The 14,460-nt window shown below is 40.9% G+C and overlaps 1 protein-coding gene across 2 annotated transcripts in view; it reads left to right on the top strand.

Moving 5' to 3' along the window:
• Positions 1-14,460, top strand: part of C4_1H5orf22 (chromosome 4_1 C5orf22 homolog) — a 571,451-nt gene that overhangs the window by 218,755 nt on the left and 338,236 nt on the right. For both annotated transcript variants that reach the window (XM_078687957.1, XM_078687958.1), the window contains one exon: positions 13,656-13,718. In XM_078687957.1, the coding sequence (XP_078544083.1) occupies positions 13,656-13,718 (63 nt within the window). The remainder of the gene's footprint in view (positions 1-13,655; positions 13,719-14,460) is intronic.

The raw sequence follows: 14,460 nt of genomic DNA, 5'->3' as shown, positions 1-14,460 counted from the left end.
CTCTGTTAAGAAAAACGGCGATTGAAGGCGTCCCTCTGTCTCCAAGGGGAAAGGGTCTATACACAAGGTTCTTTCTTGTGCGCAAAAAGGACCAAAACGAGTTCAGGCCCATTCTGGATTTGCGACAAGCAAACAAATGGATTCGCAGGGAGAAATTTCTTATGCTGTCCTTGCACCAGATTTACCCTCAGCTGCATCGAGGAGACTGGCTTTGCGCAATAGATCAGCAGGATGCTGCCCATTGCACAGAAACATCGGAAGTTCCTGCATTTCCTAGTCGGCAACAACCACTATCGGTACACCGTACTTCCTTTTGGTCTGAAGTCTTCACCCAGGATGTTTTCCAAATGCATGGCGGTGGTGGCAGCGCACCTGAGGAAGAACAAGGTGTTTGTCTACCTGTACCCGGACGATAGGTTGATCAAAACCTCCACCTTCCAGGAAGTGCACCTGCATTTCAACAGGACGACTGTTCTGTTGAACCAACTAGGTCTGCATATCAACATGTCCAAGTCTGTCCCGACTCCTGTTCAGTGTCTGCAGTACTTGGGAACCTCCATCGATACTCTCAGAGCAAGCGTGTGTCCTTCGGAGGAGCGCCGCTTATCGATCCTTCGGAAGGCTCAGGCTCTCATGTCCGTTCCTTCAACGACAGTGAGGACAGTGTTGTCTCTCCTGGGGTCGATGACTTCTTGCATCTTCCTCACACCACATGCACGCCTCCACATGAGGCTGCTGCAGGAATGTCTGGAGGATCAATGGGACCAGAAGAGAGGGAGCTGGGAGGACAGGATCACACTGTGACAGCACGCTCAGCAGTCCCTGAAGTGGTGGTGTTCAGCAGAGAATCTCCTCAAGGGGGTTCCATTCCACAAGGACATTCCAATACAGACCATCGTGACGGATGCTTCTCTCCAGGGCTGGGGAGCGCATTGGGACCATCTGCAGATCCAAGGAATGTGGTCACAGGCAAAGTCCACGTATCATATCAATTTTGTGGAACTCAGGGCTGTTCATTTGGCGCTGAAAGCCTTTCATCCGTCCTTCCTGACCAACTCCCTGCTTGTACAGACGGACAATACAACCACAATGTATTACCTCTACAAGCAGAGGGGTTTGAGATCGCGCACACTGTCTTAGGAAGCGGAAGCATCTGGCACAGGCTGCTAGCCAGAGGACTGACGATAATGGCTACCAATCTTCCAGGTGTGCAGAATGCTCAGGCGGACGCACTCAGCAGGCTCGTCAGGAAAACCACGAGTGGATCCTAAACGACGAGGTGCTAGGAAACACCTTCGCAAGATGGGGCACTCCAGAAATAGATCTGTTCGCCACCTCTGAAAACAGCAAATGCCGAGACTTCCCCTCCAGGTTTTACCAACCGGGGACTCTGGGGAATGCACTATGGATCAGCTGGTGGAACAGCTTTCTGTACGCTTTTCCACCTATTCCCCTGATTCCGGCAGTGCTCATCAAGCTGTCTCAATCCAAAGTGCAAATGATCCTCATTGCTCCGGAGTGATTCGACAGTGGTGGTTCACAGACCTGCTCCACCGGTCTCTCCAACCACATCTGCGGCTTCCATGTCGGCCGGACCTTCTAACGAAGTTCGGGGGGCAGATGGTGCACCCCAATCTCTCATTGTTGAGTTTGGCGGCATGGCTCCTGAGATAGTACAGTATGGACACTTGAACGTGCCCGACAACTGCATGGAAATTCTCAAGGAGGCTAAGAGACCATCCACCAGGACCTTCTATGCCTACAAGTGGAAAAGGTTCTGCATTTGGTGCACGTCCAAGAATGCTGACCCTACCTCCTGTAAGGAAGATGTCATCCTTCCATACCTCCTGCATTTAGCGAAATCTGGCCTTAATTTCCATTCTATTAAGGTTCACCTCGCAGCATTAACTGCGTATAGGAAATGCCCTTCACAAACATCCTTTTTCCAGATACCTGTAATTAAAGATTTTTTGGAAGGTTTGAAGAAGGTATTTCCCCCTGTTAGGCTTCCTTCGCCTTCGTGGGAGCTGAATGTGGTGCTGTCAAGGTTGATGAAGGAGCCTCTTGAGCCTATTCATAAGGCTTCTCTACAGCATCTATCCTGGAAGGCGGCTTTTCTTGTGGCTATAACATCGGCTCGCAAGGTGAGTGAGATTCAGGCTCTGTGTTGTCAGGAGCCCTATACTGTATTTCATGCTTCCAAGGTTGTCATGAGGACTCACCCTAAGTTTCTCCCTAAAAGTGATATCTGATTTCCATTGCAACCAGACGATCACGTTACCTACATTTTTTCAACATCCTTCCTCTCAGGTGGAGAGGTCCCTTCATTCACTTGATGTGAGGCGGGTGTTGAAATTCTACTTAAATAAGACCAAAGACATTCGTAGATCAGATCAGTTGTTTGTGAATTACGGTTCAGTCAGGACTGGCCTTGCCACCTCCAAACAGGCCATATCTAGGTGGATTGTTTCCTGTATACAACTATGTTACCAGAAGGCTAACAAGACTCTAGGGGGTAAGCCTAAGGCTCATTCGACGAGGGGAAAAGCTGCTACAGCGGCTTTGCTACATAACATTCCTATTGCAGACATCTGTAGGGCGGCTACGTGGAAGTCTGTCCACACGTTTGCTAAGCATTATTGCTCGGACTCTGATGCCAGGACAGATGCACAAGTTGGGCAGGCTTTGCTGAGGAATTTATTTGCTCAGTACTGATTTATTTTTTCTCCTAGTTTTCTTCCACCGCTGGGTTTGGTTTTTGGGATGGGCTTGCCTTTCTATTCACAGATTATGACAGAGATCCTCTAGGTACAGAAGGAGTAGTTTCTTACCTGTAACTCCAGTTCTGTAGTAAGGGTATCTCTGTTACTGTCATAAGCGACCCGCCCTCCTCCCCAGTGGAAGAAATGTTTTTCCTGGATGCTACAGGCCTGGCTTTAAGAGTCCTTCAAAAGAACTGAAATTAACTTGCCTTTGGCTGTGCATCATGGGATACCGAGGGTCTCTGGAGGGTTCCTTAAAGGCACGGTATCCCTTTTCCAGACACATAATGGCAGCCTATTGGGCTTGTCTGTCCAACCCTTCCTCTCTATCATGATAAAAGTTTTTGTGAAGAGGAGTTTCTCTATGTGTTAAACTCTATAAAATGTGTAAATTGCTATACTATTCGGCTATCCTTTTTCACTTCAGGATGAAGTGCTGGCCAATGTAGCCTTGTTAATTTCAGGCTGCATTATTTGCCTTTCATTTTCTCTCAAGTGTCTATGCAGGACTTCAGAAGAAGACGACTTGAGAGACTATTTTGATTGCTCCGGAGTCCACGAACATGGGCGGGACTATTCACAGATTATGACGACAACAGAGATACCCCCACTACAGAACTGGAGTTACAGGTAAGAAACTACTCCTTCCAGCAGCACCATTGACTGTCCTGCATAGTACAATCATTTTGGCGTTACAGTACCCCCCTGCATCACCTACCTGAAAGCCAACAGCATTCTTGGACCAGTAGTTCACTCAAAGCCCGTGAGCTACTATCAGTGAGCAGACACACCTGTTTGGGGGTGGAGCGGACGTTGTCCAATTACAACGGAGCGGGACTCATAACAACCGGTACTGTGAAACCTCCTGAACACTGCTTTGGCACTGAGGAAGTCCGACAGGCCGAAATGCATTTGCCGTAATTAAAGTGTTTCCCTGGTTCTCCTATGTGTGGCCTCTGCTCTGGAGGAGGGAGTTATGGATATATATAAATATCTCCTGCTGACGGTTGCCAGTAGGTAGTTATAGTTAGAACCTAGTTTCCATAGGAAAAGCTCAGCTCGTCATGAGCATCGGAGCGCCGTGCCTCATGACGAGCTCGTCATGAGCATGGAAAAGGTTTATGTATGGGGGGCCCTCCAAAGCCCCCCAAGCCCCGGGGACCACCACCCCCGGGACTTTTCTTAAATATTCAAGGGGCACACGGCCCCCCGCTGCCCCGGGGACCGCCACCCCCGGGGCTCTTTTGAGAATTTTTTTTTTATAAAACCTGTGTGGGGGATCGAGGCCCCCACACGCCCTGGGGACCACCACCTCCCGGGGGCACAAAGTATGTAAATGCGGGGGTCTGTTACGGACCTCCACACCCCAGGGACGTGGTAGTCCCTGGGGCTTTAAATAGTGGGCATGGGGGCCGCGCATCCCCCCTCCTGGAGCCCTTGATGGCATTGGGGACCGCCACCCCAATGGGCCAGCTCCTGCAGTGTCCCGAGGTGCCCATCTCTGGGCTACTGCTGTTTGCTATGTACCCCAACGCAAAGTGTTTCCTAGTGTATGTAGGTGTTTTCACTGTATTATAAATGTCTTTTAGCATAGCACTGGCTCTAGGCCTTGTTAGTCAGAGTCAGTTACCACCAGTACCTGTCAACAAAATGTTGGGGGCACAGGAGGACTTTCTGCTCCTCTGTTGGTTCTTTTTGCCCTTTTATGCATCTTTCTGGACTTCTGTTGCCACTTTCTGCATTTGTCTTGCTTCTTTCTGTGCTTTTCTTCCTCTTTCTTGACATGTCCTACCTTTGTAGGCATAGTTAGAAATTAGCATTTAAAAACCTTTGAATTTCATTGAAAAAAACATAGGTTTCAGGGACGTTATAGTTAGAAATTAGCATTTAAAAAACCTTTAAAATTCACTGAGAAAAACATAGGTTTCAGGGACCTCATAGTTAGAAATTAGCATTTAAAAACCCTTCGAAATTCACTGAAAAAACCACAGGTTTCAGGGACGTTATAGTTAGTTGGACATTTCACTCGTACAAAACCAGAGAAATTCGTCCGTTAGAGTTAGGTCAGCTAACTATAAGTCGCGCCCCTTCAATGCACTGCTGATGACGTCACATATTACATCATTCATGACATGGTCAGTGACATCACTGGTGACATCTCAATTGACATCACTGATGACATCTCAGTTGACATTACTGATGACATTTCAAATAACAACACTGATGACATCATCCATGTGATAATCTGATGCACCTCCTCATACCCTAATATAACCTTTGATACTCCCACTCTAAAATACAGACTACCATTTTTGATACCATAGACACACCAATACCAGTTAGTACATACCCACTCACTAATTCCCAGGTCGACACACACATCCACTCATTCACCCATACAGTCACTCATACACGCAGTAAACCATCAATACGGCATTATCATATGCACTCACATATCTATACAGACACCCAGACACTGCCACTCATCCAGAGTTACTCACACACCTAGTCAGTCATGCAAAGAATCAATCACACTCCCATTTACTCACCTATACAGTTGTACACACGCCACCTCACTTATTCAAACATATACTAACACATACTTACACTCTTATACAATACCTAATACAAGCACACACTGATCCATACAACCACTCTCACAAAAACTCACCCTCACATATAGTCATTTATACACTCCAACACTCACATATACTGCCTTTCACATATGCAGTCAGACACATGTACCACTTAGGCATTCATTCACTCACCAACACACCCATACACTCGCTCACCCCCCCCATACAGCCCTTCATAGATACACTCTTGAACCCGTACACCCAGTGAATCATCCACTCATACATCTATGCACAGATTCACACCACCCCACACAGACACTTGGGCACTCATACAGATACTCAGACAACCAATCAATAACCCATATAGATCCTCATTTAGCTACTCACCAACCCAGGCAACCGCTTACACACCAACTGACAAACTAAACTGTGTGAATGTCTGTATCAGTCACTAACCCATGCATTTAGTAAGACACATTTAATCACTCACTTATACAGTCAGTCATGCACCTACTAAATCATCCATCCAGGCACTTTTACACCCACTCATTATTCAATACACAGTGGCATATGTATAAAACATATTTAAACTTTATAGAAACACACAGTCACTGGATGATGTCATCTGTGATGTTATTTGAGATGTCATCAGTGATGTCACTGACCATGTCATGAATGATGTAATATGGTACGTCATCAGCAGTGCATTGCGGGGGCGCGAGTTATAGTTAGCTGAACTAACTATAACGGCCGTATTTCTCTGGTTTTGTATGAGTGAAATGTCCAACTAACCATACCGTCCCTGAAACCTGTGGTTTTTTTCAGTGAAATTTAAAATATATATATATATATATTTATATATATATATATTTATAATCGCCACAATTTGCTTTGTTTAAAACGAAAGATAGACGGCACTCCAAAGTCTCTTGTCCAGAAAAGAATTTTATTGGCAGACCCCCTGCCCCCTCGACAAACGCGTTTCACCACTAGGGCTTCGTCAGTGTCAACCAGATTACAGTGAGAAACACCATTTTATCCCCACCTCCTCCAAACCATAGAAAGAGGACTAGATCCTGCCTGATCGGCAGCCATCTTACAATGTGCAACATCGTATTAAGCAATAATATTCAGAATTTACATGGCGGGTTAAATGGTGTGTATAAAGTGCTTGTGCAATTCGAAAAACATAGAAATATCCAAATTAATATCATGTCAATTCATTATATCGCATATATACCATTAAGACTCAAGGGGACACCTGGAAGGAATAAAAAATTCACATCATGATCAAATCCTTCCCCATTATTGTTTCCATGTGCTCGTGATTAAGAAATGCCCTCCCTTGTCCAAAACTAATTAGAATTGGGAGCAACAAGAGTTATATAATGCACATTGTTTTCAAAATTTACATTGTGTAGGTGATCTTGGAATTAAACGTTGGATGTTACATTCATCATTGTTCAAATATATTATAATTCCTTTGTCCCTTAGATGTTTCTGTGTAAATATGCGATTAAAAAAAAAAATATATATATATATATATTTCACACAATCTTATCACACTTATACAAATATTATTTGCAAAGTGGTGGCAGTCAATGTGTAGTTAAGGTTCTCTTTCAGTGGCTCTCCATTGATAATCATAAGCAACAAATAGTTATGCCCTTATACGGTACCTTGGCGTATTTGTCAAAGAAAATGCATTTCGCCTTTGCTATTTGTTAAAAAAGCCATATCTATTTACATAAAGAAAAACATTCAGCAGCCTATTAAAAAGGCTAAAATGAACAATCCTGTGTATTTTATCTTTACAAATTATACCATATTACTCCTATATAAATATCACAAGAGGAATTAGGTGACAAACAAAAACCTCTTTCACAAATCCTTTAGAGGAAACGAAAGGAAAGCATAGGACAGTGTCATGGAACAACAGTCATTGTGATAGCATAATGAGATAACAGGAGAACTAGGAGTATTTAAAGATGCTGTCAGTGTTTGCAGCCTTACATGGCTACAGCCGACGTGGCTCAATTGTTTTTCAGTAAATTAATGAAATTGGACAGTACAGCCTTTTTAATAGGCTGGTCAATTAGTTTGTTTTCTTCATATAGGAAAATATGGCTTTTCATTGGAAAGATTCTCCCAGATGATGCACGTGTGCAGGGAGTATATAGTGCTCATGTTTTCAATAGAAAGTCCACTGAAGGAAAACTAGAATTACTGGTAAGCAATAATTCCTTCACCAGCATTTTTCGTAGAAAAAGCATTTTGTGACTTGCTCGTATCTCTAGTACTCATGACTCGATCTGGACCAAATTTGGCACTTGTCTAGCATAGACATCGCAGGCACAGCACGCCAATTTTCATGCATTTCCGTGTGGGGGAAATAAAGTTAAGGGTAGTCACGGATGTTCGACTTTTAGCTCAAAACTACGTAAACAATGCAGACATATATCTCAAACTTGGCAGTAATGGAGAACTTTACATGATTTTTGTGCTGTAGGTTTAATTCAGTTCAATACTTTTTGAGCTTATCACATTTAAAAAATGTCAATGCTTCCGTATATCTTGACAGTTGAAATGCATTTGTACATTTGCTTATACTTTTAGAATCATTTAACGAATATGAACGAACTGCTTAATAGGCAACAACATTTCTATCTTCTGTGTTCAGTCCCTGACTACAGTAATGCTCCACCCATCAGCAACGAAACCTTGACTTTTCACTGAACAAGGACACCATAGTTTTGATCCAGATCTTCTTGGCCACAGGTTTATTTCTCCTGTAAAATGCAGAGGAGAGCTTTGCCAAATTGTTCTGACCTTTCAGATACAGTGTGTGAAACACAGTGAGCAACCCGATATACCCTTGAAGGCTTGGGTAAAAAAATAATCAGATGGGTAAGGAGTGCCTCCAAGGGAGTTTAATGAAAAAAGTATTTAAATGTTTTGAAAGTAATTTGGGAATAGGCTATTTAATAGTCCTAGTTGAGTTTAGTTCAGATGATTTTATACAACAAAATTATCAAACTTGACAGACATCTATTACAATAAACAATTAACATTAAACAGAAACAACAGACATGTGTATAGGCAAAATGATAGACTTTATCAAAGAAATCTCAAGGGATTATGAAATACAAATATACAAACAGAAATACGCGAAAATTATATTGAGATAAGATCAATTTCTCTGTAAAAACTGTAAACACCTATCCAACACACAAATGTTCTAAATTCTTTTTGGATAAAGGTAAAAGTCGACGTTTCGGTCTCTTATGTGTAAATCCTTGAGACCATCTTCAGGACTGGTTAATGAATATTTGTAAAGCCCTATTGTAAAAAGAAATAAGAAATATTTACTATTACAATATTGAACCAATTAAAAATTCATGAAGCACTATACACACACAATTTACACTTACACTAACTAAACATACTAAACATAACATATTAAAAAAACAAGTTAATCTTGATATTGAATACATACAGTACATACAGTAATACAAATATTGTTTTTGTACTAAGTGTGTTGTTTATATTTAGAAAGCATAATTTCATAAGTTATGCTGCTATTGAATATCCAATATGTAGCCCTATACTCCAAGAAAGAATGGTATTACTATCATCATTAGGTCTATACCAATGCAGACTTCACATCTATGACGAATATATAACCTTTTGTGTCATCATTTATAATCCTATTGTGGGTTAATTGAAACCATGTTACTATAGAGTCTCTGAACCACTTGTTTAGAGAAATTTTGACCTTTTTGTTTAACGTGGCGTGAAAGAATAACGCATCCACTGTATGTAGAATCATTAGAACCACGAGTACCTTATTTTAACGATCAACGAGGTGGCCAGCACGATACTGGATGGAGTAGAATGATCGGTCACAAGTAAGTCTGTCAAAGATAAAATTATATCTAAGTCTCTCTTGCAATGTCCACTAACGGTGCTGCACAAAGAATGGAGATTCAAAAATTGTACCTATTTGAAGGGGTCCTTATTGCGCCTTGAATGTGGCAGTTTGGGACATCAAACGGGGACTCGTGAGCACATCTAAGAATAATCCATTTTAGATATCCATTAGTAACGATAATACGCCACACAAGGTCGTTAGATGAAATATTTATAGCGTAATTCGTACCTTATTCAGAATCCAAAAAGTTTTAAAATATAGCGGAGTTTGTAATCTCGCTAGCTGAAAACAGATGGCACTCTAAAAATAAAATAATGAGCCATAAGTTTTTAATTATACACTGTACCTGCTAAAAAAGGTACGTAATGAAAGTAAATTACCTTTGAAAGGAGAATCAAGTAAACAACTTGAATTATAGTTGATTAATTTATATGGCGAAGATCGTCAAGGGATCGATCTGGAAAGAAAAATGGAAGGAAACTATCAAAAATAGTCTAAAATAGTCTAATCGATTTATTTATTTATTTATTGCATTTGTATGGCGCTACAGCTACCCTGAGGGTTTCCCGGCGCCCTGAATCAGCATTACTTGTAAGCGAGCAGGAAGCAGTTATTGGTCAAACAGCCATGCTTTCACTCCCTTGCGGAAGCGTAGATAACAAGGTTCTAATCTTAGTTGAAGAGGGAGTGAGTTCCACAATGCCGGCGCTACACAGGAGAAAGAGCGCCCTCCTAATCGAGCTCTCCTTACCCTGGGCACGATAAGTTTTACTTGACTTGCGAAGCGTAAATTCTGCGTGGGCAAGTATTTTTTAACCATTTTACATAAATACTTCGGGGCTATTCCTGCATTGATCCTGTACATATAGCACAGTGCTTTAAACTTTACTCTGCTGGTCACCCTCAGCCAGTGTAAGTTTTTAAGATGTTCTGTCATCCTTGTTCTTCCTGGAAGATTGAGGAGCATTCTCGCTGCAGAATTCTGCACAACTTGCAGTTGGTTAAGTGTGCTATTCGTAGCTCCCAAAAATAGGACATTACCGTAGTCTAATCGTGACATAATTAAGGCCTGTATAACGGTCCTTTGTGCCCTGGCTGGTAGTTGCCACAAGATTTTTCTCAGCCATTTAAGGATGAGGAGGCATGTGGAAGCCGTTTTAGCTATGTGTGTCTGCATAGACATTTTATCGTCGATAATTATCCCCAGATTGCGTGCAGAGTGTACCGCAATTGGGACCGCGCCCATCTCCTCGGGCCAATGGACTGGGTCCCAGAGATTCTTTTGAGTGCCAAAGATTAATAATTCTGTTTTGTCTCAGTTTATTTTTAATTTATTTGTCTGGAGCCAGGTGGCCATTTTAAGTAGTCCAGCACGGAGAGGAGAGACATCAGATTTATCTGGGGAAGAGAGGGAGAACACAAGTTGCGTGTCGTCCGCATAGGAATAAATGGTGAGACCCATTTCTTCGGCAATTTTGGCTAGGGGTGTGACATATACGTTAAATAGAAGGGGACTCAATATGGAGTCCTGGGGCACTCCATGCGGAGATGTGTGTATCTCTGATCGATTACTGTTGGAGAAGACCTGGTAGGTGCGTTGCCGGAGGAATTGCTCCAGCCACTTCAGTGCCTTCCCCTTGATTCCAATATCTTCCATGCGCTCGATGAGGGTAACGTGGCAGATGGTGTCAAATGCGGCACTCAAATAGAGTAACACTCTAAGTCAAGTTGGGGAGCGCTAGTACATTGATATAAGCGCAGTTACCTGTTAGACAGTATCAGGCATCAGAAAAACCACCGGCCGTCGCAACCCGAGGAAGAGGATTGTCGGGCAAACGGGAACATTTAAGTCCTATCGTTTGGAGATCGAAAGAGGGCTGCACTATCAACTTTATGAGCGCCATCTTGGAACGGCTAAAGTTTATCAAAGATATGCAAAAATGCCGTCTTGGTTAACGAACCCTTGTTGTCAAGTGGAGCATGTAAAAACCACTTTGTCTTAAACCTAAGGTTTCAAATCTATTATCACTTCATTGCCGAATTTTACAAAAATGTTCCAAAGAACCGTGTTGCTAATGAAAGTTCATAATGATGATATTCATGATGCTAAAAGTATAGACAGCACTGTTTTATGATCGAATCTAAAGTTGCAACATAGTAACATTCACAGATGTCTAAGATTGGTGGACTTTCATAACAGGATGTGTGCATTTACAATTCTGTAAAATCTTCGATCTCCAAACGATAGGACTTAAATGTTCCCGTTTGCCCGACAATCCTCTTCCTCGGGTTGCGACGGCCGGTGTTTTTTCTGATGCCTGATACTGTCTAACAGGTAACTGTGCTTACATCAATGTACTAGCGCTCCCCAACTTGACTTAGAGTGTTAATCTAGCGCGATTAGACTATTTTAGACTATTTTTGATAGTTTCCTTCCATTTTTCTTTCCAGATCGATCCCTTGACGATCTTCGCCATATAAATTAATCAACTATAATTCAAGTTGTTTACTTGATTCTCCTTTCAAAGGTAATTTCCTTTCATTACGTACCTTTTTTAGCAGGTACAGTGTATAATTAAAAACGTATGGCTCATTATTTTATTTTTACAGAGTGCCATCTGTTTTCAGCTAGCGAGATTACAAACTCCGCTATATTTTAAAACTTTTTGGATTCTGAATAAGGTACGAATTACGCTATAACTATTTCATCTAACGACCTTGCGTGGCGTATTATCGTTACTAATGGATATCTAAAATGGATTATTCTTAGATGTGCTCACGAGTCCCCGTTTGATGTCCCAAACTGCAACATTCAAGGCGCAATAAGGACCCCTTCAAATAGGTACAATTTTTGAATCTCCATTCTTTGTGCAGCACCGTTAGTGGACATTGCAAGAGAGACTTAGATATAATTTTATCTTTGACAGACTTACTTGTGACAGATCATTCTACTCCATCCAGTATCGTGCTGGCCACCTCGTTGATCGTTAAAATAAGGTACTTGTGGTTCTAATGATTCTACATACAGTTGAGGCGTTATTCTTTCACGCCACGTTAAACAAAAAGGTCAAAATTTCTCTAAACAAGTGGTTCAGAGACTCTATAGTAACATGGTTTCAATTAACCCACAATAGGATTATAAATGATGACACAAAAGGTTATATATTCGTCATAGATGTGAAGTCTGCATTGGTATAGACCTAATGATGATAGTAATACCATTCTTTCTTGGAGTATAGGGCTACATATTGGATATTCAATAGCAGCATAACTTATGAAATTATGCTTTCTAAATATAAACAACACACTTAGTACAAAAACAATATTTGTATTACTGTATGTATTCAATATCAAGATTAACTTGTTTTTTTAATATGTTATGTTTAGTATGTTTAGTTAGTGTAAGTGTAAATTGTGTGTGTATAGTGCTTTATGAATTTTTAATTGGTTCAATATTGTAATAGTAAATATTTCTTATTTCATTTTACAATAGGGCTTTACAAATATTCATTAACCAGTCCTGAAGATGGTCTCAAGGATTTACACATAAGAGACCGAAACGTCGACTTTTACCTTTATCCAAAAAGAATTTAGAACATTTGTGTGTTGGATAGATGTTTACAGTTTTTACAGAGAAATTGATCTTATCTCAATATAATTTTCCTGTATTTCTGTTTGTATATTTGCATTTCATAATCCCTTGAGATTTCTTTGATAAAGTCTATCATTTTGCCTATACACGTCTGTTGTTTCTGTTTAATGTTAATTGTTTATTGTAATAGATGTCTGTCAAGTTTGATAATTTTGTTGTATAAAATCATCTGAACTAAACTCAACTAGGACTACTAAATAGCCTATTCCCAAATTACTTTCAAAACATTTAAATACTTTTTTCATTAAACTCCCTTGGAGGCACTCCTTACCCATCTGATTCTTTCAGATACAGTAGCATCAGGGAGGTCGTCTTTGGCCCCCTCTTTTTTGGGAATTATAGTTTAAGTTCATCCAGGCTCTTAAGTGCACGACAAAAATTTGTTGATCTCCTCTTAGATAGTGAACATTGGTTCAACGGTACTGATATCGCATGAGTATAAAAAATAGACATATCTTGGTCCACAATATTAAGATGCTTCCGCAGCTGCTTTATAAAAGTAGTAAAGAGTGAGGTTTTTTTCATCGTCTAGTACAATTCAAACTGGTTCATTTTTAAATTTATGGTTGACTTTGAAGCAAACCTGTCTTCCATTTGTTTAGTTTGTCCAGCATTTGGTGAAGTTATTTTTAAATGGGTTGTAGATTTGATTTGTGCAGTTGTCTGTGCGTGTATTCATTTAACATGCTTCCATCAAAGGGTTTCATATTGTAATATTTTATCTGTTTGTTTAGGAGGAGTATCAACTGATGCAGGAACTGTACAATTTTAAGAAGCCATGTTCCAATGCCACGGAGGTATAATAACATATTATCTCTTTGCTGCACCTCTTCAAAATACTCCTGTTCGTTTTTTTCTTCTGTTTCACATAGATTTGCCACTAGCATGTACTCTAAGTAATTATGTCCCCTTAGACTTGTGCTGCCATCCCATCTATCTGTTGCCATGTACAGTGTATCATAATTTGTTATCAGGAAGAAAAAGCTATGGATTTGTCAGTTGCTAAATAAAAAACACATGCTGATTTTTAAGAAACAGTATTAGATGATAGTTTTGTGTGATAATTTGTTTACATGTTCCAGGGGCGTGACCTGATATTGCACCCAAAACCGAGTACTATGGGACCCGCTTTAACAGGTTACCAAATCAGAGTGATCCAAGGCTTACTTAGGTAGGTGCCATTGGGTTAGAAAATCGGCATTCAGGATAACATTAATAGTTGGTAATACATTAAATGTCCTACCAGTCTTTATCCAGAACATGTAATGTATTCCATTATCAGTGCAATACCATACCTATAAAGACACGTACTATATCTACACACTTACTGTTGGGTACTCAGAGGGATATGACTACCAGTAACACAGTTATTCCAAGCTCAAGAGTTCCCCCGTTGAACTATATGCAGGTCACATACATACCCACAGTCTTTTCTGGTTTCTGGATATCTTCCCAGGTGATCTCTGGGACTCCTAGTCATAGCAGTACTTCTTCGGGATGTTAAGATCTTTACCGGATCACTCAGTGCTGTGAGGCGAT

This window comes from Lissotriton helveticus, chromosome 4_1, assembly GCF_964261635.1.
Source record: "Lissotriton helveticus chromosome 4_1, aLisHel1.1, whole genome shotgun sequence".
In the NCBI taxonomy this organism is placed as follows: Eukaryota; Metazoa; Chordata; class Amphibia; order Caudata; family Salamandridae; genus Lissotriton; species Lissotriton helveticus.
Note: the sequence above shows the minus strand (reverse complement) of the source record. Positions and strands in the feature narration are given on the sequence as shown.